The 26,251-nt window shown below is 37.7% G+C and overlaps 1 protein-coding gene across 1 annotated transcript in view; it reads left to right on the top strand.

The window, feature by feature from the left end:
* ETFA (electron transfer flavoprotein alpha subunit) overlaps positions 1-25,714 on the top strand; it is a 77,735-nt gene extending 52,021 nt beyond the window's left edge. The window contains exons 10-12 of the mRNA XM_005695108.3: positions 7,364-7,429; positions 13,971-14,051; positions 25,411-25,714. Coding sequence (XP_005695165.3) covers positions 7,364-7,429; positions 13,971-14,051; positions 25,411-25,449 — 186 coding nt within the window. The 3' untranslated portion in view covers positions 25,450-25,714. The remainder of the gene's footprint in view (positions 1-7,363; positions 7,430-13,970; positions 14,052-25,410) is intronic.

Below are 26,251 nucleotides of genomic sequence, written 5' to 3'. Positions count from 1 at the left end.
GAATATCTATTAATATGAGAAACCTACAGAGGTTTCTTTTAAATGTTTTCTGATTTTGTTTCTAGACCTTTTCCATTAAAGTTATTGGAACCAGATATTGACTTCATCGAAAGCCAGGTGAAAGTTTTTATCCAAAGTGTTAGTTTTCTGTATAGGTTACATAAGCTAAACATCAAAGACATCAACAAACAAGAAATGGTTTCCAAGTCTTGCCCCTTCCATGATTCTGTCTTCTTGATAGCCTTGTAGCCAGTGCATTTGTGTGAAACATTTGTATTAGAGGCATTTCAGTTTATGTGCAACTAACTGGTCATTAGGTAAATCAAAGGCTATAGTATATGTCCTAATTCAGGGTGAGGAACTCAGAAATAAGCTATCATCTAGTAACATGGGGTAAAAACTAATGTTAGCTGAAGTTGATACTTTTTTTACATATAACCTTATGTTAGCTGTACATCTCATCTTGTTTTAGTGATTTTTCTCCATGATAAATAAATTTACTGGAGTTTTAATAAACTAGTGACTTCAGTTAAAGGGTATTAATAGTACTGTCACAATATTGAGTTATTTGTGATGTAGTAGAAGTACTGAACTTAAAATCAAAGGTTAAGAAGCCTGCCTTTTACTAGGTGTGTGTAACTTTGAATGACTCATCAAGCCTCCTTGAGCCTGTGCTTTCTGTTCTATAAAACGAGAAAAATTTCCACCCCTTAGAGTTATTGTCATAGTTAAGTGAGATAATGTATATAAAGTAGAGTATGGTTACTGGCATATTATAGACGATTCATGTAGTTGTGATGATTAACATGTCATCTCAGATACTGATACAATCTGAGTTAGTCCTGGTACAGGACCATTATCTGATGGTTGAGACATACCTTCAGCTTCAGAGCAGGAGTATGCATAAAGTTCTGTATTCATATGAAACTCAGTTGAGGCATAAACCTGTCTGAGAATTTCATAATACAGGCAGAGAGCTGTTTGAGAGAAGAGCCACAGTTGTGCTTTGCATTTTGGGGCCTCTTCCAAAAAGAGAAGAGACTTAAAAACAATTTGGCAAACGGAGGAAATAGTTTGGCCTTTTAAATGAGTAGCAGGATGAAATATAGCAATATTAATGCACAAGAGACTTGCAGTAATTAGAAAATATAGTTCGGTTAATCTACTTCTCAAAGAGACATTCATTATTTCCTATGATGAATTACATTTAACTCCTAACCTGGCATTTGTCCTGGGTATTTGTGTTGTGTTTTAGCTGTTGTAACAGTTGCTGTTTAAGGTTATGCCTCTGTAGTCTTCTGAGTCAGCAATGTTGAGAGAGAGTGTGCCATTCTGTAAAATTTGTTTCATCCGAGGCAGTCTTAGGGTATTGTTTTTAAGCACGTACATAGGATTGCTGAATTCTAGTTTTTAATAGAACTACTTATATGATGTCTTTAAATTTTTTGTCTTCAAATAAATATAGCTTTTTACATTCCTTCCCCAATCTGGAAAGCGAGACTTGGTAGAAAGGAATTTTAAACCTGAGTTTTAAAGAGGCAAAGAAATACTGGCCTGGTTTTTCTGCTCTGAAAAGCTCCAGATTTAACCACTCTTCTCATAGTCATATTTTTATATAAACATAAAAGTAAACATTTAAATCTTTCATTTCTACTTTGTTTAAGCAGTACTGAAGTTGCTGCAGGCAGAATACTGTTCCAATTGTAGGAAAAAAGATGTAATTTCAACTTGATATATATTATTTTTGTATGACAAATTTGATATGTCTTGGTAGCTGTCTCTGGGCTATGTATCCCTGTATGAAGATTATGTTAGAATTTTGTGAAGAAACTCACCTCAACTTCCTAGGCCAGCCAGCACTGTCTAGAAAGTTGGGCTGAATTCAAACTTTGCAGCTAGTACTAAGTGCCCCTCTCCCCCAAAATCACTAAGAATATCAGTAAAAAAATTTTCCCAATACATTATCCCAGAAGAATTTTATAAAGTTAAATAGCAACTTCTCTTGAGATAGTGGTAGTTACTATCACAATAGTAAACTACCCAAGTAGTTTAAAGTGGCATTTATGTGGCAGTTGGTTGTCTAATGCCTTCTGGTTTAAAGATTTAGTGATCATTCAGTAATAATAATAGCATTAATAGTAATGGCTCATATTTTGAGCACTTCACATGCATTGTGTTATTTAATAATCCCAACAATCCTATTAGCTGCAGGTATTTAATTTAAAAATAACATTTTTAAAATGTAGGTAGGTATGTTGTTTCTTTGGACATAGTGCTGTGGCACACTTAATAGGCTACAGTGTAGTGTAAACATAACTTCTATATACACTAGGAAACCAAAAGCTTCTTGTGACTTGTTTTTTGCACTGCTCACATTATTGCAGTAGTCTGGAATGCCCAAAATCTCCAGGGTGTGCCCGTATGCTTTTTTGAGAAGTGTGAGCCTTTCGGGATAGAGTCTTCAGGTTTTTCTAAACTTTCAAGAAAGAGTATCTCACTAGAGAACAAAATTTGATAATCAGTTTCAGGGTATAAATTTACTGTTTTAAACCAGCCATTTTCATCTGCTTTGGGTTTTCTTATAATGGTCTACCATACCTGAAAATTGGTGGATTTGAGTCATCTGTGTGTTTCTCTATTGACTGCCCCCTTATTTAATCTTCAGCCTGGTCATTCTGCTGACTTTCCTTTTATGATCTTCTGAGCCAATAAAAGCAAAGCTAACACAAGATACTAATGTCATTCTGTCTTGAGGTCTTACTGTCATGCTCTGCAGTACCTCATAGAGCTTACAGGAAGGCTCTTCTTTACTTTGGTTTTTTGTTTGTTTGTGTGCCTCACGGATTGTGGAATCTTAGTTCCCTGGCCAGGGATTGAATCTGGTCTCTCGACTGTGAAAGTACGATCCTAACCACTGGACCTCCAGGGAATTCCCTTCTTTAGCTTGTTCTTAAATTATCTTGGTTCTTTGGCTGTCTAGCACGGTGGTAACCATGAAGTTACATGTGGATATTGGGCGCTTGAAATGTGGCTAGATTTAATGAGATTATATTATTAACATTGGTTTCACCTATTTCATTTCACTTTAATGAGGCTAATAGAAATTTTTTTAAAGTATGTGGCTTACAATATTTTTATATTGTATATCTCTTTTGGATTTAATAATGTTAGGCAAAAATCACAACGTGCAAGTAAGAAACACTTTTCTCCTTAGCACCTGCACCAGGATCTTCTGGAGAGCAGGACTCAGAAATGTATGCTCTTGGAATTCCATATTTCCTGCCCAAGATTTGAGTGACGCAGGAGAGTGATGTTAGCAAATACTTTCAGAAGAAAGCAGCCAAACCCCAAATCATGCATCAGAGAATACTCTGACCATGTTACTTCCCCAGGTTGGTTAGATTTCTGTAAAAGTGTTAAGATTTCATTTCAGTCTTTCAATTCTCGGACATACAGATTTGTCATCATGTTCGGACTAGTAAAACCTCTTCTAAAAGCGTGTTTTGTTTAAAGGACTAAGGAGCAGGGACAGATGGGTTAGGCTGTAAAAGTAGACTCCGGTTTGGCAGAGGACAGAAATTACTCCAGAGAACCATCATCCCCCAAACTGCTTCCTGCTGCTAAAGGCCATTCTGCTTCTTGTTGGCAGGAACAGAAAGTAAGGGGTTGCATAAGAGACCAGAGCTCTGTCACACCCGGATTTTTACGATCTTACCTTAACCTATGTTGACTATGAGCTTCTTGAGTGTGTATCACAGGGGATTCTTGCTGTCCTGTACTTCTGCTAGTCCATACAACTCTTTTGTATGAATAAGGGAAAAAATACTCCTTTCTCAAGTTACTTTACTGCCATCTGTTGGAAAATTATTGTAATAAAAATGCAGATCTATAATGACTATGATATGAATAATGCCTCCCTCCAGAGTTGTTCAGTATACAGCCCGCTCAGCTATATACGCTAGCCCTGGGATCACCCCAGGAGTCCACTAGTCACTGAGTGGGCTGAGAAAATCAGTGTTTGAATAAATCTCAGTTCTTGAGTGGTACACCAGTGGCTTGGGAAACCAGATTCTGTGCTAAGGATTGAAGCTTTACAATCCCAGTTATTCAGATGAGCAAGCCGAGGCATAGAGAGGTTAAAACAATTGGCTCACGGTCAAGGTCTGTTAGATGGCTGAGCTGGCATTTATTTCAGCATAGGCAGTGAGATTCCAGAGCCTAGGTTCTAAACTTCTAAATGACAGTGATAAACTCCTCTTGCAAACCTCTGTTAACCACACTGGGTGCAGCAGTCTCCAAGCCCTATTCCTGTGTTTATCTGAGCACACTCTGAGGTAGTGTAGACATCTGCTCCTGAGTTCTTTGGATGAGGCTACAGCTGCAGTCTTTTTTAGGTCTCGGCAAAGAAAGAAAGATTTGTTCGAACTTGTTTGAAGTAGGTGCTGTCCCTTCTTTACCAACCCTGTGGCTTTACTGCTCACCCGTCCTCTCCATCCTTGAATTGCACGATGATTAACCCAGACTGCTACCATCTGTGGCCCTCGTCCTAGTTTCTTACTCTTGTAGGTTTCTTTCCCTTTGTGAAGGCTACTAGAACTTTATCTCCAGGACTACCCCTCCTTCCTTTTCTGTCTGTTCCTTTCTTTAATCCCACCTCTTTTTGAACCCTTAATTGTTGTTCCCCCCTCCAACATCACCTCTCATTTTCGCTCCAAAGTGTTTTACCTACCATCCGATTTAGAAAGAAAGTGCCTCAGGGCAGGGATTGCCTTGCTATGTTGTGAAGCAGTGTCTAAGTGCTCCATAAATTAGCATCTGTGGAGGGTTTTGCACATACTAATTATTATTATTGAAATACAGAAATGCTCTCTGAATCATGAGGAAGCATCCTATGACTGTAGTCTAATTGCCTGTACACGTTTTCTGAAAAAGAAGAAAAAAAGCGTCAAGCCTCTCTTCCTGTCTTAAAGAGCCATCAGATCTCAGAACAGCAGCCAGAACCTCAGGACTCATTCAGGGCTGTTGTTTCAAAGCTTTTTTTTTTGGTTTATTCAGAGAACCATGTTAGCGTGATAGTAAAATAAGTTCTTATTGGTCAGGAACAGGTCAGAATTTACCTGTTTGGACAATTTATGCTTTTTAGAAAGGTGGGAATGACCCTGGAACCACCGTTGGTTTCCTTTGGCCCAGAATCTGTTATTTCTTTACTGACATTTATGGTTAAAGCCAGCAGTAGTCATTTCTCAGGAGGTTTAATGTAAATTTCATTTATATCATATTTATGTTGATGTTTAGTGCCAGAGTGAATCAGCATTTTTATTAGCATTTTATAATGCAAATGGGGAGGCTTTTAAGACTTGCTGAATTTTAATGTAGACATGTATGTCAGAAAGACCCCTTTATATAGAACTATTGATCCTTTCCAATATATGGTTTGAGAACATACTTCGAAGCATGGTTAGCGAGACAGTGTCTATCTAAATAACTTACTTTAAAAAGCTTTACATTTTGGCTTGGTTTTCCTGAATGTAGGATTTAGTAAATATACTGTGATTAATAATTTAATGAATGTTCTCTCTTAAAAGAAATGCTGGTCAGAATAAACTGAATGATGTTAAAATTATCGATTGAAGTTACCTGTAGTCTTCAGTGTAAAATACTGGTGCTTTTTCAAAATAGTAGTGCTTGTTTATTAGTCATACAAGTGTCATTGTCTGATAAGAGTATAATAACAAGGCCTTACTGTATTATCCAAAGGTGTATGGCCATAATTGAGGCATTGGATTATGTTTAAGATAAAATCATGGGATTGCTTTTTATCCTCACCCCATACATTTTGCTTTCTGCAGTAGTGTACTCCCCACCCTAAGACACAGTCTCTTTAGGCCTAAGTGCTCTTTCCTATTTTCAGGCTTTTGATGATTAACTAATGAGCAGGTTGAATTGAAAAGCAAACCCAGCTCACTGTAGATTTTTAGATGATTAACTCACATTGGGGGCTAGGTTGTGTCCTTTCCAGAGTACTTAAGGGTATCCTGCTGCTCTAGAAGCGGTGGACACTTTATGCCTTTAAAGAGAAGACCCAGAGAGATACGCTATCAATGTGCTGGGTCAAGTTACAGGTTTCAAGCTGCTCACGAGCTGAGGATCATCTGTTGTACTGGTCCTCAACTCTGTATATGTTAGAGCATCCTGAGGAGCCTTTTTAGAAAGGTCCTCTATTGAAGAGCTTTTTAAAGAAAAGCTCCAGTGCTCATGAATTAGATTACGGGCCATGCAGAAGACAAAGTGGGACCACCTGACATTGTCACTGACTTTGAAGTATTTGCCCTGTAATAAAACTGTGACAGAGCCACCTTCAGTACCTTCCACATTACTCATATTGAGGAGAGGCGATACTGTCAGTCGTGACGGAACTGTAGTGTCAGTCTGGTTACATGGTAAGGGGCACCCCCTACCCAAGCCAGGGCTTGTTCAGTTTATGTGTGGGGAAAGCTTTTCAGCTGAAGTTTTAGTTATCCCTAATAGAGCAACTAAGCATTTTTAATTAAGCACTTATTAAATCGGTTTTCCATGATGATAGTGAGTTTTCATTTTTAGATAAAGGTACAGAGAGCAGTCATCATTCCCTTTATAATTAGTTGAAGCAGAGGGGTAGGAAGAGGTGCAACTATCATCCACATTTACTGGGAAACTGCAGTGCAGGGACCCATTTATTAGGCGTTAGAAATACAAAGGTTCATTCTGTGCCTGTGAGAAATCTGTTATTTTTTAATTAAGGAGATTGTGTGTGTGTGTGTGTGTGTGTGTGTGTGTGTGTGTGTGACCCTTGAGACTGATTTGTATATTTGGTTTTTCTAAATGTGAAGCTTAATAAATATACTCTGATAACCACTTCAACAAATATCCATGAGAAGCAAATAGCTGAGTCAAAGTATACTTTAATATGTATTTCTATATTAATATCAAATGTGTGTATATTGTGAATGGCTCCATGCAGGGTGGTGAGTTGAAGAGCTGTATCCAAATGAGTAGCAGAGACAGAAAGTACAGCCTTACAGCAAATTGTGAGATTAAGTGAAACAGTTGATATGAAATGCTTAGCACAGTGGTCGACACAGTTAATGCTCAAAAATTCTTATTATCCAATATTATTGTTCCACCACTACTTTATGAATTCAAAGGTAAGTGTGGACTATGGGTTAGGGAGATCAGGGAAGGAGGAAGGCATAATTTAAGTAATACATATTGCATCTGTTTCATTTAAAATATTTCTTGTATAAGACTTGGGTTGGTTATAGCAAGTACTTTGGAAGGTGTAATATATGAATGCATATTAATGATATGGTTTCTTTTGTTTCAGGAACTTTATATTGCTGTAGGAATATCTGGAGCCATCCAACATTTAGCTGGGATGAAAGACAGCAAGGTAACTACACAACAGTGATGATACTAAGAGGAAAAATTTTCACATTTTAAAATTTAGGTTTCACTGAAATGCTTCCATGTAGTTATAGTGTGTGTAGTGGAACCATTCGCATTAACACAAACCTAGGAATTGAAAGGTATATACACCACTGTACCCTGCCTGAGGATGTACCACTGGTGGGAGAGGCAGTGTGTATCATGGAAAGAGATGTGAACCTGAATCCCAGCTCCCCTGCAAACTTACCACCTGACATGCCTTGTTTGTGCCTTAGCTCTTTGTCTGCCAAATGCACGTGTTGGAAGATCTCTTTCAGCTCTGACAATCCATGGCTAGAGAATATGGGGTGAAAACAACTTGATGAGGTTCTGACCATCTAGTTTATGACGTACTGATACCTGGTTCTGTGTTTTACCCTAGTCCCCTAATGGTCCCACTGTCATACATCAGCAGTGCCCGTCTTTTTGGATCGTTACTAAATTGTGACTGACACATTTTGGATTAGAGCATCTCAGAACCTTAGTAATTGTCAAAAATGCAGCATATAGAGGAGCCACTTGATTTTAACTTGCTGCTTGAATTCTATCTAGAAGTCCTGTGTGATGACTTTGTGAACATACATTTCAGAATATGACACATTAATTCATGCATAACAATGCACAGTTTGAATTATGAACTTAGTCTTTCATGAAGTCAGAGATGCCTCTGACACTCCTGCTTTTATTCATTCAGATGGAAGTTTGATAGAAAAGGTAATAAAACTTTTAATAGGTTTAACTTCTAACTTGAAAAGATGCATGCACTACCTCCTTGTAACCTCTAAATGAGTTGGCCCCAAACCAGTCAGATTTCACAGTTGGATGGCAGGTTTCTTCACTGAGCTCTGAAAGCAGCAGTGCCAATGGGGAAAATGTTATTGCTGCATTAGAGGGAAAAAAAAAAAAAACAGTAAACACCAGCAACCTTCAAAAATATTTTTAGCTGGGCCTGTTCAGACATATCTAGAATTTTGCTTCTCTCTCTGCCTGCCTAAAGATCTTGGTGAAAGTTTTTGTTCATGCCAGCAGGGCCGGACTGGAGGAGAAATGGACTAGATGGTAAATGTCAAAGCAAAAAGGGAATAATTGAATTAAGGAGACCCATGTTGGGGAATAATCTGTAAGAATAAACTTGAGCCAATAATTTGTCTGTCTATCCAGTCAATAAATATTTACTAAGTCTGTGTACTTTGTACAGATGCTGGAGTTGCTTAAATGAAAATGACATAGCCCCTGTCATAACTCTCTTTTGTGGGAGACGCACCAATCTTAGATTGTAATTTTGGCCAAGTTTTAAAATGGAGGATTGGGACTTCCTGGTGGTCCAGTAGTTAAGAATTTGCTTTCCAGTGCAGGGGATGTGAGTTTGAGCCCTAGACAGGGAACTAAGATCCCATATGCTGCAGGGCAACTAAGCCCACGTGCCACAACTACAGAGCCCAGCTGCCGCAACCAAGACCTGACCCAGCCATAGATAAAGTGATTGGTTTAAGTCTGATAGTTCAGTTCAGTCACTCAGTTGTGTCAGACTCTTTGCAGCCCCATAGACTGCAGCACGCCAGGCTCCCCTATCCATCACCAACTCCCAGAGCCTGCTCTGCATATAAACTGTATACAGATATATGGTTGAATACAATCTGTGTTTTAAAATGTCCATAAGGAAGAAGAGTATTAATTTATAAGGACATATTAAAAGAGCCCTAGAGTACAAGCAAGATTTTATCATAATTATTTACAGTTGATATTTCAGAAACATTCTTTCAGTAATCTGAGAATTCTGTAACTGGCCGAAATCTTTTTTCTTAAATACTATGGTAGTTCTTTGCCCACAATTACAGGCTCTTTCTTTAAAAATAACTTTTATATAGTGGGATGAAAAAGCTTTCAGATGATTAAACTGTCAGATGTTTGACTAGGTGGCCTCCAGGAAATCATTAACCGTCGTTAATTAAATAAATCTCTGCTAGTAGCTATGAAGCAGGCTACTTATTCCCAGAAGAGAAAGACCACGATGCAAATCAATGCCTATGATTCAAAATGTTTGTCCTTGTGACTAGATTTGAGGTGTATATTGAAACCGTGCTATATTATAGTCTTTGACCACACTTTAATATATATGGCATGTTTCTCTGCATCAGTAGTTACCTGCACTGCAGTGTGTGCCAATTTCAGATATTCTGGAATATTCAGGCCTCAGGGCCCTTTTAGAGGATTTTACACATATATCATATAGACTATGTTTTAAGTTAGACTGTATCAAAATACTTGAAAAGGGTGTTCTGCCTGTTTTCATGAGATGGAGTAATAGGCAGGGAAGTACTTCATTTTACTTCCAAAGATTCAAAAATTATCATTTTTTAATTAAAATAACACCATGTTAGAGTCAAAAGTCTAATCTTACTTTAATTGGAATGGTGTTAGAAGCATCTGTGGGGATAACCAAACTATTTGTAGTATGTAAAGAAATCTGTTATTAATAGAATAATTGTGTAAACATAACATGTTTTTAGTGACAGTTTCTCCGTAATCTGTTACTGATCTGTCATTATAATCCTTTACATTTAAAGATTTTATGGGAGTTAAGAGGAACTTGTGGTAGTTTTTGTAGGAGACGTAGTACTTTGTTACATTTACTTGCTGCATACATAAGGACTTAAACTTTTTTGTTTTAAATATTCATCTTTACTTAATAGGCCAACTAGATAGTTAACTTTTCTATTCTCACAGTAGACCCAGGGTAGTAATTTAAAAATGCTAAATGGAATGCAGTATATACAGAATAAATAGTTTGAGCTTTAAAGCCTATGAATTAGGATATGGCTTTGTTACTTTTTAAAGTCGAAATCTAACATTTATAATCACAAGTTTAAAACATATATTGTTAATAGGTGGGAAAATACTGATCACCTTATAAGTGAAATAAGCTGAGAATTGACTCTAATAATATGTATCTCATGATTTGACAAAGTTGACTTCTGTCTTGTTGAAAAAAGCACACCAAATATAAAATGGATGAATGAACTTTTTATCTGTAGTTTTTATTCAGTATATCTAAAGTTTTTCAATGACCTACAAAAATTCCCTGTTATATTTGGTTGGTTTGGTTTAAGTCAGATTATTAATTTATATATGTAAAATTCACATTTTTAGTATATTGCATTAAAACATTATTCTGCATGGTAAAATATACATAACATAAAGTTTACCATCTTAATCATTTTTAAGTGTAAAATTAGCTATGTACACACTGATAGTGGTATTAAATGCATTCATAATGTTGTGCACCCATCATCACTATCCAACTCGACAACTCTCTTCATCTTTTAAAGCTGAAACTCTATACACATTAAATGGTATTTTCCCAGTGTCCCACCTCATAGTCTATATACTGACAACCACAATTCTACCTTTTGTTTCTATGATTTTGACTATTCTAAGTACAATTTAAGTGGAATCATCATTTGGTATTTGTCTTTTTGTGACTGGTTTATTTCACTTAGCATAATGTCCTCAAGATTCATCCATGTTGTAGCATACGTCAGAATTTTCTTCCTGTTTAGGCTAATAATATTCCATTATGTGTGTGTGTGTGTGTGTGTGTGTGTGTGTATACATACACACCACATTTTGCTTATCCATTGATGGACTCTTGAGTTGCTTCCAAGTTTTAGCATTTGTGAATACTTTGCTATGAACACAGGTGTACAAATATGTTTTCAAGGTCCTGAATTCAGTCCTTTTGGGTATATATCCAGAATTGGAATTGCTGGATCACATGGTAATTCTATTTTTAATATTTCGAGGGACTACTATAATGTTTTCCACAGCAGTTGTACCGTTTTACATTCCCACCAGCAATGCACAGGGGTTTTAGTTTTCCACACCCTTTTCAGCACTAGTATGGTTTTTTTGGACAGTAGCCATCCTATTAGATCTGAGGTGGTATCTCATTGTAGTTTTGATTTGCATTTCCTCAGTGATCAATGATGTTGAGCATTTTTTCATGTGCTTACTGGCCATTTGTATATCTTCTTTGGAGAAGTGGCTTTTAAAGCCATTTGCCCAAGTTTTGAATTGGATACTTTGGTTTTTTGTTGTTGAGTTTAGAAGTAATTTAGTATTTTTTTAAAAATATGTTCCATATATTAATTCTTTATCAGATATATGATTTGCAAGTATTTTCTCTCATTCTCTAGGTTACCTTTTTACTCTGTTGATAGCAACTTTAGAGCCACAAAATTTTTAAATTTCCATGAAGTTCAGTTCGTCTGTTTTTTTTGTTGTTGCCTATACCTTTCATGTCATATTCAAGAAATCATTGCCAGAAACACCATCATGAAGCTTTTGCTCTATGTTTTCATCTGAGCGTTTTGTAATTTTAGGTCTAATGTTTAAATCTTTGATCTGTTACGGGTTAGTTTTTGTAAATGGTGTTAGGTAAGAGGCCAACTTCATTCATTTGTATGTAGATACCTGGTTTTCCCAATACCGTTTGTTGAAAAGGCTATCTTTTCTCCATTGTATGATCTTGACACCCTTGTCAAAAATCATTTGACCATATATGTGAGGGTTTATTTCTGGGTTCCTCTTCTGTTTCATTGGTCTATAAGTCCCACTTGAGGTTTCTTGAGAGTCCATATGAATTTTAGGATGAGTTTTTCAGTTTCTGCAAAAGTCACTATAGGAACAGTTCTGATGGATATAGGATTATCGGTCGACAGTTTTTTTCTTTTACCACTTTGAATGTATCAGCTCACTGCCTTCTTGCTTCCAAAGTTGGTAATGTAAAATCTGCTGATAGTCTTGAGGATCCCTTGTGTGTAGCAAATCAATTCTCTCTGTTTTCAAGATTCTCTTTTTATCTTCAGCTTTTGAAACTTTGATTGTGTGTCTTAGTGTGGAGTCTCTTTGAATTCATCTTACTTGAAGTTTGTTGAATTTCTTGGATGTTTCTATTCATGTCTGTAATCAAATTTGGGGAGTTGTCAGTCATTATCTCTTCAAATATTTTCTCTGCCGTCTTCTCTGTCTTCTCCTTCTGGGACCACCATAAGATATTTTGGCCCTCCTAATGGTGGTCCACAGGTCCCTTAGGCTATGTTCACTTTTCTTAAATCTTTTTTCTGTTCCTCAAGCTTGAAAATTTCCATTGTCCTATCTTCCAATTTGCTGATTCATTCTCCTGCTTGATCGAATCTGCCTTTGGATCCCTCTAGTGAATTTTTCATTCACACTTTGTACTTCTCACCTTCAGAATTTCTTTGTGGTTTCTTTTTGCGTTTTCTCTTCATCACTATTTCCATTGCATTCACACATTGTTTTCTTGACCTTCTCCTCATCTCCTTTTAGTTTTTTTTTTCCAAACATCTTTAAGATGATTATGTTAAAGTCTTTGTCTAATAGATATGCCAGTTTCTGTTTATATTTTTTTTGAGTGGGCCATACTTTTTTCTTTTTTTGCCTTGTGATTTTTTTTGTTGAAAACTGGACATTTGAATCAAGAATATAGTAGATTCTTCTATTTCCCCAGAGTATGCTGGTTTTTTTTGTTTTTGTTACTGTTTTGTTTATTCTTTTTGATTGTTGTACACTGTCTCTGTGCCAAGTGTTAACCTGAGGTATATAAACTTATGGGCTTCTGGAGTCTTTTCAGAGTCTGTGCCTTTCCCTAGGCATGTATGGCCACTTTGCAGTTTTCCTCTGATATGCGTTTGCTTTTGAATGTCCTAGTCATAAATGTCTGGCTCCCACAGGGGGAAAATGAGAAAAATGAAGAGCACTAATCTTTTAAATCCCCTGGGAATAACTTTGACAGGTGGGGGAAAACAATGGTTGCGGTACAACAGCAATAGCCACCCTCTTCTTTGTTTGCACCTTTGTGATCAGATGCAACACTCTGTGATCAAAGCACAGATCACCAATATTTAGAGGACAAGGTTTCTTTTACCCACTCTGACTGCTATAAGCTGTATGCAGGCTGTTCCAGGAATATATACACAGCTGCCTGCCACCAGGAGTCAGAGATGGGGGTTTAGTAGCAACTATTCTGCTAAGAGCTACAGTTTACCATTCAAGTCTTCCCCTGGAAGTTGCAACCTTTAATAGATTCCAAAATTCCAAACTGGTTACATGAAAGATTCTGCCAGTTCAGTCGTTGTGTAGGTGGGGAGACAGTTTCTCAGTGTTTCCTATTTGGCCATCTTCCCAGAATCCTCTCGGATTTGTTACTTATCTACAACATTTTTTCGTAAGTTAAAAAAGAACTTTTAAAAATAATGATATAGAACCTTTTTAAATATTGCAGTTGGCCTGTGGTAGGGTTGGGAGATAATTTTTTGTTATGTTCCTACCCAGAAACTTCTAAATTTACAATACCAGCACAAATTAAACTAATCTTATTTGGTAGACATTTTTAAGCATACGAATTTGTTGTTAAGGAAGTTAGAATAGAACCATCAGTCAGTGTGGTATGTTTTCTTAAAAAACTCTTTGCTTTTATTTCATAGACAATTGTGGCTATCAACAAAGACCCGGAAGCTCCAATTTTTCAAGTGGCAGATTATGGAATAGTTGCAGATCTATTTAAGGTAAGTTGGCCTTGAGAGTGATAGCTGTTATCTAAGTTGTCATCCAAGAATCTGCAGGAGTTGGTCAGGGAGGAAGCTGTCATAGGAAGACAGTGAGTGAATGTGTATCTGTGTCTGTCTGTGTATGTATATATTAATATATTTACACAATTTTGAACTACTTAAAGTGAAGAATTGTTCTGCTTAGTAGATGATGTTTTTATGGAACATTATATTAATAACTTTCCCTTTAAGAAGTCCATATGATTCTTGGCATATCATGTACTAAGTTAGTACGCAGTGTGAAATGACTCAAATAATTATAACCTAGAACCATATTTACCAGATACCTTAAAGAAATTCCCATCATAACCCCTCATTCAGAGATTTACTAGTGATGCTATAGCTTTTCATGGGATGAGTGGGCTCTCAAGTCCACTTTATCGGTTCAACAGGTTATGCTCTGCTTGCTGTGTTTGAGAGTCAGAGGCCTTCCTAATAGTGACAGCTGTAGGAAAGAACACTTATTTCTAACTCCTCACACTCTTTAATATTTTTGCATTCTTTCTGCCCTCCTACCACCCTTATGTTTGCCCTCTCAGTGAAAGAATTACTTCAGTGATATAGTTGAGCACCTGATACCCATTTGGCCACGTTTAGAGGTCCTAGCTTATGCATGGGCTGGCCTCTTTTTGTCCCTCAGGGCCTGTCTACAAGTTTCTAGGTTACCTTGTGCAGAAATCACGTAGGCAGTGATTGAGGCTCTGAAAGTAGCATCCAACGCTAGGTTTACTAACCTGTCACATAGAACTATAATGAGCTGCTGTGGGCCTTTATGGAGAGGCTGCACCCTGGGAACAGAACCAGGGGTGGTCTCCCCAGCAAGAGGATTGGCCCATTGCCATGGCTTCTCTAGCACTTGGATGATCCAGATGAACTCACGAGTGTACTTTGAGAGCACATCTGTATTTTGAAGTGTATGTTCACGCTCAGTGAATAATGGGCCCTTCAGATGCTCAGCAGTTCCTTGGTAGTGGCCCAGCCTGCCTGCCGAGACTGGAGTGGGGCTATTGCCCTGGGTCAGCAAAGGGCATTTTTCTCTGTGGAAATCCTCCCCCTTGCCGCGCCGCCCCACATGCAACCCAGAAGAGCTTCTATCTTGTATGGGAAAAATACAGCCCATCTTCTGTGGCCCTAGGGTTCTGTATCTGAAATGTAGGGTTTAGGTAGGTTAGCTGCTCCTGTGACCTGGCCCAGCTGTATAAGAACTGTGACTGTAGCTGCAGTCATTTAACCAAGATATTCCAGTGGGAGGAAAAGTTACTATGAAAAAAATAAATATTTTTGTATTTCTGGGTAATAATACCTTTGTTCAAGTAGAAAGCGTTTAGTTCCAGTGAGATACAGATAAAGGGATAAAGACCTTTAAATTAAAACATGAAATTAATACTTGCTGAACCCCAGCCATGTCTCCTGTTGACATGTTTGCAAACAGACATCGAATGTAGTTGCCTTTTACTTTTCTTCAAGAGACTGTTTTAATAAATTTGTAAGTGGTTTTGTTTCAGGCCTATGTTTCTGTCTGCTTGTGTGCTGTATTTTGCTGCCCACATACTTGATTAAAAAATGAGGAACACTCAGACATTTGTGATGTTCATACTGTGGACACCCGCCTCGGGGCAGGAGCATCTCTGCAGCAATGTTGGATGCAATGGTGTCCCACAAGTTGTGCCTCTTGCATCAGGGGCAGCTCCTAGGTTTAACATGAGAGCGTATGTGTGTGTCTGTTACGTGTGTCTGTGCACATGTGTGTGTGCATGCTCAAAGAGATATTGAGAGTTCTAGGACACTAAAAGTGGAAAAGGACCTCAAAAATCATCCAGAAAGCTGATTTCCAAAGATTCTCAAGCTATTTTTGGTGTGTTAAGAAGCACACTTTAAAAGCTTTTTCTGACTTTCTTATTGAGATAACGTAGCTTTATCACATTATATAAGTTTCATGTGTACAACATTGTAATTCTACTTCTGTATACCCTACAGTGTGCTGACCACCACAAATTTAGTCTCGCCCCATCGTCATACAGTCGATCACCTTTAGTCGCTGTGCTCTCCCCCAGCCCTTTCTGCTCTGGTAGCCGCTGCTCTGTTCTCTCATTCTGTGTGTTTATTTTTATTTGGTGTGTTCTTTTACTGTGTTTTGGGACGGGGTGTCTTTTATATTCCACGAGTGAGATTGCCTTTCTCCTCCTGATTTATTTCATTTAGCATAATCCCATCAATGTCCATCCATGTTGTCACACATGGCAAAATACTGTTCCATTGTATACATATAGACCACATCTTCGTTATCCATTCATCCGCTGATGGCCACTTAAGTTGCTTCCATATTTTGGCTCTTGTAAATATGCTGCAACGGACCTAAGAGTCCCATTGTATGTTTTCAAGTTAGTGTTTTTGTATTCTATGGGTTAAAAACCCAGGAGTGGGGTAGCTGGTTCATGTGGTAGTTCTGTCCTTAATTTTTTGAGGAATCTCCATACTGATTTCCAAAGTGGCTGGGGCACTTTACATTCCCACCAACAGTGCACCAGTTGTCCCTTTTCTCCTCATCCTCACCACCAACGCTTGCTGTTTCTTGCCTTTATGATAACAGCCATTCTAACAGAAATGAGGTGATGCCACATGGTGGTTTTCACTTGCGAGTCCCTGATAATTAATGACGTTGAACATCTTTTCATGTGCCAGTTGCCTTTATGTCTTCTTTGGAAAAATGTCTGTTCACCTCCTCTGCCCCATTGTTTAACTGGAGTGTTTGTTTTGTTGTTGAGGTATATGAGTTCTTTCCATATTTTGGATATTAACCCCTTATTGTATATATGATTTGCAGGCATCTTCTCTTGTTTCATAGGGCGTCTTTCCGTTTTGTTGATGATTTCCTTAGTCATGCAGAAGCTTTTTAACTTGCCATGTGTTTATTTTTGCTTTTGTTTGCCTGAGGAGACATATCTAGAAAGATGTTGCTAAGATTAATGTCAGAGAGCAAACTCTGTGTGTTTTCTTCTAGGAGTTCTGTGATTTCAGGTCTTACATTCAAGTTTTTGATCCATTTTGAATTGATTTTGTGTGTCGAGTTTCTTTTTTTTTTTGCCTGTGACTGTCCAGTTTCCTCAGCACCATTTATTGAAGAAATTGTTCTTTCTCCAGTGTATGTTCTTTGTCTTTCATTGTAAATTAGTTTTATTTCTGGGTTCTCTGTTCTCTTCCATTTATTTGTGTATTTGTTTTTCTGCCAGTACCATGCTATTTTGACTCCTATGCCTTTGTAATATAGTTTGAAATCAGCTTTGTTCTTTTTCCTCAGGATTGCTTTGGCTTTGTGTGGGGAGATGGGGGTCCTTTTATGGTTCCATGCAAATTATAGAATTTTTTGTTCTATTTCTGTGAAAAACGTCCTTGGGATTTTGATAGGAATTGCACTGAATCTGTAGATTGTTTTGGGCAGTATCAACATTTTAAAAACGTTAGTTTTTCCCATCTATGAGCATGGGATACCTTCACTTATTTATGTCTTCAGTTTCTGTCAACAGTGTCTTACAAAACAAAACCATGTCTTAAGGGTTTAGTGTACAGGTCTTTCACTTCCTTGGTTAAATATATTCTTGGGCATGTTATTCTTTATGTTGTGATTGTGAACAGAATTGTTTTTTTAATTTCTCTCTCTGCTGGTTTGTTGGTAACATGTAGAAATGCAACAGATTTTTTTATGTTGATTTTGTGCCCTGCAACTTTGCTGTATTCATTTATTATTTCTAATATTTTTTTTGGTGGCATCTTTAGAGTTTTCCATATATCAAATTATGTCATCCACAAGTTTTTAGTGACATTTTTACTTCTTCCTTTCCGATTTGGACGCCGTGTATGTCTTTTTCTTGCCTAATTGTTCCAGCCAGGACTTCCAATGCTATTTTGAATAAGAGTGGTAAGAACAGGCACCCTTGTCTTGTTGCTGATTTTAGAAGGGTGACTTTGGCCAAGCTTTTCACCACGAAGGGTGATGTTAATGGGCTCAGTATGTATGGCCTTTATCATGTTGGAGCACATTCTTTCCATATCCACTTTATTGAGAATTTTTATCATAAATGTATGTTGAATCTTGTCAAGTACTTTTTCTGCATCTACAGAGATGATCGTATGGTGTTTATCCTTCATTTTGTTAATGTTGTGCGTCACATTAACTGATTTGTGGATGTTGAACCACTCTTGCATTCAGGGAATAAGTCCTACTTGATCATGGTGTGTGATCCTTCTAATGTATTGTTTGATTTGTTTTGCTAATAATTTTGTTGAGGATTTTTTTCATCTATATTCATCAGAGATATTGGCCTCCAATTCTCTCTTTTTTTTCACATTGTCTTTGGTTTTGGTGTCAGGATGATGTTGGCCCCATAAAATGAGTTTGGAAATGTTCCCTCTTCAATTTTTTGGAATAGTTTGAGAAGGGTGGATATTAAATCTTCTTTGAATGTTCAGTAGAATTCACTTGTGAGGCTGTCTGGTTCTGAACTTTTGTTTTCTGGGGAGCTTTTTGATTACTTTGAGCTTTTTGATTCAATCTCTGTACTACTGATTGGTCTATTCTTATTCTCTATGTTTTTATGAGTTAGGCTTAAAAAGTCTGATTCTAAGAATTTGCCCATTTCTTCCAGGTTGTCCTATTTGTTGGTATATAGTTATTCATAATATTCTCCTATAAGCCTTTGTATTTCTGTGGTACCCATTGTTATTTATCCTCTTTTGTTTTATTTGTCAGAGCCTTCTTTCTTTTTTAGGTGAGTCTAGCTAAAAGTTTGTCAGTTTCATTTATCTTTTCAAAGCACTAGCTCTTAGTTTTGCTGATCTTCTCTATCATCTTTTTAGTCTCTATTTCATTCATTTCTGCTCTGATCTTTATTATTTCCTTCTTCTGCTGATTTGGGGCTTTGTGCTTTTATTTCTCCTTTGATTTTTTTTCCATTGGCTCAATAGTTGTTCAGTGACATGTTGTTCATTCTCCATTTTTTGTGTGTGGTTTTTCCAGCTTTCTCTTAGTTGATTTCTAGATTCTTACCATCGTTATCAGTCTTGAGACTTGTTTTGTGTCCCAGCATACAGTCTATCCTTGAGAAAAGTTCCATGTGCACTTGAGAAGAATGTGTATTCTGCTGCATTTGGATGGCATGTTCCGTACACATCTGTCATATCAAATCTAATGTTTCACTTAAGCCTGCTCTTTCCCTATTGACTCTAAATTATCTATTGGTTGATGTAAGTGGAATCTCTTATTGTCACTGTGTTGCTGCCATTTTTTCTGTATAGGTCTGTTAATAGTTGTTGTATGTATTTTGACACCCCTGTGTCAGGTGCATATATATTATTAAGTTGTATCTCCTTATGAATTGTCCCTTTTTCATTATATATTGTCCATTTTCGTCTTTTGTTAACTTTTCTGTCTTGCGGTCTTTTTGTCTGATACGAGTGTAGCCCTACTTGCTTTCTTTTGGCTGCCATTTGCTTGGAGTATCATCTTCCAATCTTCGATCCCTTAAGAAGCCCACGTTTGACTATTGGGAGACTGGAGTAAGACATAACTTCTATTTGCCTTTGGCAAGAATTAAGGCATTGTCTATCTCATGCTTCTGAAGCACAGTTATATATGCCTTTGATTAATACAAAGTGGTGAGAAAGTTAATCAGTCCTTAAAAATGCAGTCTTGGGGAAAACTAGTTAAGAAAATATGAAAAATTCTACTTGAGGTACAGCCTCTCATTTATTACTGTATGAGTAACAAGCAGGTTGTGTTCTTCTTAAGTTGTCTGTGTCTCGGAGAGATGTGATTTAGGGAAGTTGCTGAGCAAGTTGTTGGCACAACTAAGCCAGGTTCCTCCTCTGTTCTTTTTCTCATTACTGTCTTTCTAGCTCATCAGGTACCACAGCTGGTCGGTTCACCACTACTCCTGTACCTTAGATGAACTGCAGTAAATAGGACCACGTCTTTTACAGACTCTGGCAACCAAGACAGAACTAAACAGAAATCAAATTGTTTTCTCAGTTGAAATCAGAATTAAGTGTAACACAGATGAGTATTATAGTATTAGATTGGTGCAGAAGTAATTGCGCTTTTCGCATTGTTGAACTTTGCCCTTTGATATTGGAATACATTCTCAATGTGGTTATGTTATACATCATTTTGATGCACATTTCTCGCTTTATGTTTTTTGCTAATGACTTATCACTTGCTGTGTATTTTATATTTATTTTAGACTAGGGAAGTGATGTTAGATAAAAAGCAAATTTGAGCAGTTTTCTTATTCAAGTTCAAAATGAGTCATAAAGCAATGGAGACATCTTGGCAACATCAACGATGCATTTGGCCCAGGAACTGCTATTGAACATACAGTGCAGTGGTGGTTCAAGACATTTTGCAAAGGAGATGGGAGCCTTAAAGATGAGGAACACAGTGGCCCAGCCATCAGAAGTTGACAGTGACCAACTGAGAGTAATTACCAAAGCTGATCCTCTTACAACTACATGAGAAGTTGCCGAAGAATTCAGTGTTGACCATTCTGTGGTCATTCAGCATTTGAAGCAAATTGCAAAGGTGAAGAAACTCGATAAAAGGGTGCCAAAGTGTTGTCTTCTCTTATCCTCTGCAACAGCAGTGAACCATCTCAATTAGATTGTGACATGCAATCAAAAGTGGATTTTATACAAAAACTGGTGATGGCTGGTTGAACAGAGAAGATCCAAAGCACTGCTCAGAGCCAGACGTGCACCAAGGAAAGGTCATGGTCACTGGTGGTCTGCTGCTGGTCTGATCCACTACAGCTTTCTGAATCCTGGCGAAAACGTTACATCAGAGAAGTATGCTCAGCAAATCGATGAGATGCACCAAAAACTGCAACGCCTGCCACTGGCATTGATCAACAGAAAGGGCCCAGTTCTTCTCCATGGCAACACGTGACCAAATACCGCATGATCAATGCTTCGGATGTTGAACAAATTGGGCTGTGAAATTTCGCCTCATCTGCCATCTTCACCGGACATCTTGCCAACTGACTACCACTTCTTCAAGCATCTTGACAACTTTTTGCAGGGAAAATATTTCAACAACCAGCAGGAGGCAGAAAATGCTTTCCAAGAGTTTGTCAAATCCTGAAGCAGGTATTTTTATGCTACAGGGGCAAACAAACATATTTCTCATTGGCAAAGATGTGTTGATTGAATGGTTCCTATTTTGATTAATAAAGATGTGTTTGAGCCTAGTTATAATTTACAATTCATGGTCGAAAACTGCAGTTACTTTTGCTCCAACCTAATAATTCTGAGAGAAGAGCAGACAGGGTGGCACAGTGAGTACACTTCTCACTGGAGCTACCTTCTGTCTTTAAAAATAAAAATTTTAAGGTATAAACTGCTGAAAAAATATAATTATGGAAATTATGAATGAAAATTAATTATCTATTTGGGATTAAGATCTTAAAATAACATCATAAATCATAGTTATGTAAAAAGGACTTTTTTAGACCAAATTTTTGTTTAAAAATTTCAAACTGTATCACATATAACAAATATAGAAATAGCTATTGAACTAATAATTCCCTAAGGTATATTGCATCCACCAAATCTCATCGTGTCTAGAGTAAAACTGGATATGCATAACATTTTATTTTCTTTTATTTATTTTTTCGCTTGGCCCTTCAACAGTCTTATGAGTTAGGACAAATTTATTTTTTCTTCATATGACAGAAGTAACATGGTACAGTAATTACAAGCTTCATTTCATATTCTGTCTTGGGCATATACTAATTAAATTATCTTAGCAAACTTACTTAATCTATCTAAATGTAAGCATTCTCATAAGTAATATAAATATTACCTTGTAATGAGATTTAAGTGACATTTACTGTACTTAGTTTAGTCTGTGTTAAATATTAGCCTACCTGTTTGTGTTTTGTTCCATGCAAGTACATAGTAGGTGCTTAATAAATGGTGAATATCATAATCAGAGTTAGAGTTATAGGACAGAGGGAACCACTTGGCTGGTAGTTTTGTTAATTTTTAAAGATATAATAACTTTACTGAGCTATAGTTCACATATCATAAAATGTATGCTTTTAAAAGGTACAGTTCAGTGTCGTCATTTTTAGTATATTCGCAGAGTTATGCATCCATCACTGCTAGCCTAGGTCTAATTGTGTCTACTTGTGGAACATTTTCCTCACACTGAGCAGAAACCCCATACTTGTTAACAGTCAGTGACTATTCACATTCTCCCCAGCCGCTGGCAACAGCTCATCTCCTTTGTGTCTCTGTAGATTTGCCAGTCCTGGGTAATTGGAATCATGTAATACATGGTCCTTTGTGGGTGGCTTCTTAACATAATGTTTTAAAGGTTCATTGTTGGAGCAGCGCTTTATTCCTTCTTATTGCCAAGTAATAGCCATTGTATATCTATGCCACAGCTTGTTTATGCGTTGATCAATTGATGACCTGTTGAGCTGTTTCCACTTTTTGATGGTTATAATTAATGCTGCCGTGCATATTCATGTATGAGTTTTTGTGCACTGTTTCATCTCTTTTGGATACATATCTAGGAATGGAATTGCTTGTACACTTTTATAACTTTGTGTTTTACATTTTGAAGAACTGCCTGCTATTTTACAAAGTGATTGACTCATTTTACATTCCTACCTAATAATATACAAGGGCCCCAATTTCTCCATACAGTTGCTAGCACTTGTTATTATCTTTTATTATAACCATCCTAATGGTTGTAAAGTGGTATCTCATTGTTATTTTGATTGACTTTTTTTTTTTTTTGGAGGACAAATCATACTGAGCATTTTTTGTGTGTACTCTTTGGCCATTTGTATGTCTTCTTTAGAGAAATGTTTATCCATGTTCTTTGTCGATTTTGTAATTGAATTGCTTGTTTCTTTGTTGTTGAGTTGTAAGATTTCTTCATATTTTCTGGATGTTAAACCGTTATGAGACCCTTAGTATGTTTTCTAAATACTTTCTCCCATTTTGTCGGTTGTCTTTTCATTTTCTTAATAATATCCTTTGATGACAAACGTTTTAAACTTTGATGAAGTCCAGTTCATCGGGTTTTTGTTGCTTATGTTTTGGATGTCATATCCAAGAATCTATTGTCATAATCCAAGGTCCTGATGATTTACCCTCAAGTTTTCTTCTAAGAGTTTTATGTTGTTTAGCTAGGTTTTTGATCCATCTTAAGTTACTATTTGTGTATGGTGTGAGGTGAGGGCCCAACATCATTCTTTTGCATGTGGATATCCAGTTGTCTGTCTCTGTTGGAGAGCCTGTTGTGTCCCCATTGGTTAGACTTGGCATAAGTCCTATCTGCTTAACCCTTTTCCACCTCTCTCCAGCATAGCCATTTACTACAGTCATTCTAGTCCCTTACTGTCTCTGGAAGCCACAGTGTTTATCTGTTTGCCTCCTCATTTTTCGCCCAGAATCTTTTTTTTCTCCACGTTAAATGTTCTGATTTTTCCTAGTCCGTACCAGGCTCGACTTACCTCAGAATGCTTGAATTCGGAGCTTTTAATGCCATTCTCATCCTCTTACAGGACAGTATAAGATGAGCGAATTTCTGATCGAGTGGTTCTTAGGCCTCTGTCTCTTCCCTCCTTGTGGCCAGGAATCCGGCCTGATCTTCGCTATTTCCCATAGTGCTTATCCTGAGGAAATACTAAACAAATGAGTGACATATAGATGTGCTGTGACTTATATCAGTAGATTGTCCTTTTTGAGACATAAATTCACTCTCATCTGGTCTTACCGAGTAGGGAGCTGCCTCTGCAGGGTCTAAAGTAGAAAAAAATAAGAATTCAGATCTTTCAGTGTGCTGAGGCCATTAGATACTCAGTAAACTGAGTTGGCATGTTTTTTTTTTCCCTAACCAAGGCATTGTTTGGTATGCTTGGGAATTCCGAGATTGATCTAACAAAAATGATATGGAGCATGGAGAGAGAAAGACCCCTCAACCCTTTTGGGGGGAGTGTGGCAGGGGGACTTTCTGTAAGGTTTTTAAAAACTATGTTCTAAACCAAATTGATGTTTTATTTAAAAGAAGCTGGGCCCTAGCCCATTTTTCATGAAACACGTAGGCCCCACATGAGGCTCGTTTAGCATGTCATCTGTGTGACTGGCATAAGCTCATGGTCTCTCCACCGAGGAAACTGGGGGAAGTGGTGCCAGCACTTAATGCTGCCCCTGAGCTAATGCCTGCTGGCTCCATGGTAAACACGGGCCTTTTAATAGGCTGGAGACAAAGTGACATTCGGAAGAAACAACATGTCGACAATTTCCTTAATAAATTTTGTACGAACACATTATTTCCACCTAATGGAAATGTAGCTCTCTTAAATAATTGAGAGGCTATATTCATCAGTAGCGAGTTCAGCTGGGATCTTGGTGAGCTAGGGCAGTCGACAACCCCTTGGAAGCTGAGTAATTGATATTTTACACGAGTGGCTAGGCTAGTTTTCAGGCAGGCCCTGTGTGACATTCTCCTGCAGTCCCCACATGTAGCCCTCCTCTGTGATCCAGGCTGTCAAAAAGCAGCTCCACACCGAAAGCTCCAGTTGCAGCCACTGAACCGCCCAGGCCAAGGGTTAGTAATGAATCCTTTCTAAAGTGGGAGCCAACTTGGTCAGTTTCCTTCCCTGTGGTTTCTTGCTGTGTCTGCTGACCAGCCACCGCATTAGCACAAGGCCTTGATTTTAGTAAAGAGCGATGATGGGTGACGTCCAGCATGCAGCTCATTTTGATGTGCCAGAAGGTGGTAACGTGTGCTGAGGAACAGCAACTACAGTGTTTGTTAAATGAATGATGAATGAGTGAATAAACAATGAGAAAACAAGTACTAGAGGAGGTTGGCAGGAGTCGTGACTAAGCAGGAGACTTTGAAGGTAAGGCAGGACTGCAGTGAGGGAAGGAGGAGTGCCAGGAAACACAAAGGCCAAAAATATACACTGTTCTCAACACAGACAGGAGAAATTGGACTTCCTGTTCTCAGGGGTGCCTTTCTGAGGTCTGAGGTTGTGTCACAAAGGCTTCCAGGCCATGAGTGGGCTTTTGGCTCTGCCAGCCACATGTCCAGGGTGGGTATAGTTTCCCCACGGATGGGAAGAGAGACTGTGGGAAAACAGGGAGTTCCTCGGTAAGGCAGAGGGAGGGGGCACTTTGTACCTCCTGTACCTCCCTAGTGATTCACATTGTTACTTTTGGCCTTTCTGTACTCCTTAAGGAGCTGTGACCTTATCACAATGAAGACTCAAATTGTTTAATTATTATTATTTTTTTTAATTTGCAGGTTGTTCCTGAAATGACTGAGCTATTGAAGAAGAAATGAGTCATGACCACGTCTTAAGAAGGAAAATTGTATCAAAGTATATTCAGCTGAAATCATAGAAATTCATGGCTAATATAACAATCATTGGAAAGTGTGGAGAGCTACATTTATTTCATAACTTGAGGAAAATTTCTAACAGACACCAAATGCTTTTTTTTATGGGGTTATTATTATTTCTTAATTATTTGTGGTTCTAAACAGTTGTTTTTTGGAATTTTATAGCTCTGTAATACATAATAAAGCCTTTCCATAACTTTAAAAGTATTACCAGAAATATGCCTATCTTTCTGGAAGATAGGAAGAGAGAAAGATAGGAAGATAGGAAGAGAGATAGGAAGAGAGAAAATTGAAAAAACAAGAGTGAAGATTATCATTTATTCTTTGCCTGTGTTGGTCATGGATGGTCCTGTATTTTAATAAAATTATAAACATGAATGTTCCCACCAGTCTAATCAACATAATCCAGTTGTTGAGACAAGGGAACTAGAGTGGTGAATTTAGAGGTAAAAAAGCATGGCCACAAAGCGTGAAGATTATCTTAAGTATATTCCAGTCTCTAGAGAATCATAGCTAATGGGACAAAAGCAGACCAGCCTTACACCTGAACCTGCTGAATGTATTTAGTTGACTTAAGTTAGTTTAATTTTCCATTTCCTTTTAAGATCTTGGCAGTTTACAGTTCTTGGTGTCTATAAAGAAGAGGCAAGTGGAGAAGGGGCTGCATTGAGACAGTATGGCCTCTTACGCTAACAGATAGCTCAATACTATTGGAAATGGTAAAAGTCTTGCTCAGAGATGGCTC

This window comes from Capra hircus, chromosome 21 (genome assembly GCF_001704415.2).
Source record: "Capra hircus breed San Clemente chromosome 21, ASM170441v1, whole genome shotgun sequence".
Classification (NCBI taxonomy): domain Eukaryota; kingdom Metazoa; phylum Chordata; class Mammalia; order Artiodactyla; family Bovidae; genus Capra; species Capra hircus.
This window is presented reverse-complemented; position numbering and strand designations above follow the sequence as displayed.